The sequence below is a fragment of the Myotis daubentonii genome, chromosome 2 (assembly GCF_963259705.1).
Source record: "Myotis daubentonii chromosome 2, mMyoDau2.1, whole genome shotgun sequence".
Taxonomy (NCBI): Eukaryota; Metazoa; Chordata; class Mammalia; order Chiroptera; family Vespertilionidae; genus Myotis; species Myotis daubentonii.
The window spans coordinates 148711775-148713359 of NC_081841.1; the positions used below are offsets into that span (position 1 = coordinate 148711775).

The 1585-nt window shown below is 41.8% G+C and overlaps 1 protein-coding gene across 1 annotated transcript; it reads left to right on the plus strand.

The window, feature by feature from the left end:
- Positions 1-595: 595 nt before the first annotated feature.
- Positions 596-1064, plus strand: LOC132228425 (large ribosomal subunit protein eL31-like). The gene has a single exon (XM_059684804.1). The coding sequence runs from the start codon at positions 640-642 to the stop codon at positions 1015-1017; it is 378 nt and encodes a 125-aa protein (XP_059540787.1). The 5' UTR covers positions 596-639; the 3' UTR covers positions 1018-1064.
- The last annotated feature ends 521 nt before the right edge of the window (positions 1065-1585 follow it).

Genomic DNA, 1585 nt, shown 5'->3' on the forward strand with positions numbered 1-1585 from the left:
CCTTATCCAAAACCATGTTATTTTTATTTTCCTCACCACTTTTTTTTTCTTCAGATTTTCCTCTGACTCTCCTCTAGGTACTTATTATTTCTAGGATTTTTCTTTTTCTCTTCTAACTCTATATATGAATCCTGTGTGATGATATTAATTACCATACAGATGGTGTCCCAAAATTCACACAAGATTTGAATTTTACACCATTTGTGCCGTAAAGTGTTGCCAACGAAAAAAAAGATAGCGTGACAGCTGACAGTTCAGGGTTATTAAAAATGGAGCACTACACGAAAGAACAATGCGTTTTCATTGTTGAGCAATATTTTAAAAATAATGAAGGTTTGGCAGCTACAGTTTGCAATTTTCGTGCAAAATATGGTCGGAATAGTGATTTAACTTCATCAACTGTGAAGAGATTAATTAAAAAATTGAGGGAGACTGGATCAATTAGTGATCTTAAACACTCTGGCCGTCCTTCAACAAGTCGTTCAACACAAAACATCGAAGCAGTTCGTGAGAGTGTTGTTGAGAGTCCGGGGACATCAATCGGCACCATGGTCAAGAATTGGACATTTCAGTACTTACGACCCTGCGTTCCCTCTCCCACAATACCCCGTGCTCTTTCTTTCCAACCTGCCGGGCGCGATGGCTCCCGCCAAGAAGGGTGGTGAGAAGAAGAAGGGCCGCTCCGCCATCAACGAGGTGGTGACCAGGGAGTACACCATCAACATCCACAAGCGCATCCACGGCGTGGGTTTCAAGAAGCGTGCCCCTCGGGCACTCAAGGAGATCCGGAAATTTGCCATGAAGGAGATGGGGACTCCAGACGTGTGCATTGACACCAGGCTCAACAAAGCTGTCTGGGCCAAAGGAATAAGGAATGTCCCATATCGTATCCGGGTACGTTTGTCCAGAAAACGTAATGAGGATGAAGACTCACCAAACAAGCTGCACACATTGGTCACCTACGTGCCTGTCACCACTTTCAAAAGTCTGCAGACTGTGAACGTGGACGAGAACTAATGCTGATGGTCGAATAAAGTTATACAACTGAAAAAAAAAAAAAAGAATTGGACATTTCGAGAAGCTCTTTACAGTGTATTCTCACGAAAGATTTGCATCTTCATGCTTCCAAAGTTCAATTTACTCAAGAGCTGAATGAAGCCTACTGGCCACGCACAGCGAACAGAGTTCGTTGAATGGACTATGGAACAAGTGGATGCTGATTTTTCGAACAAAATCATCTTCAGCGATGAGGCTCATTTTCATCTTGATGGCTTGGTTAATCGACAAAATTGTCACATTTGGGGTTCAGAAAATCCACAAGTGATTGTTGAGAAACAAATGCATCCACAACGTGTCACTGTTTGGTGCGGATTTTGGGCTGGAGGCATCATCGGACCATTCTTCGAAAACGAGGCTGCTCAGTCAGTAACAGTCTAATGGTGCTCGCTATCGCGACATGATAATTCATTTACCCGATATGCTATTCCATACATAACCCTATACTGTATACTTTAGGAATCACTAAAAATGTACAATTTTTAATTATAATCCTGTGTTTTCTATCAAAATTACTTCATTACTTCTT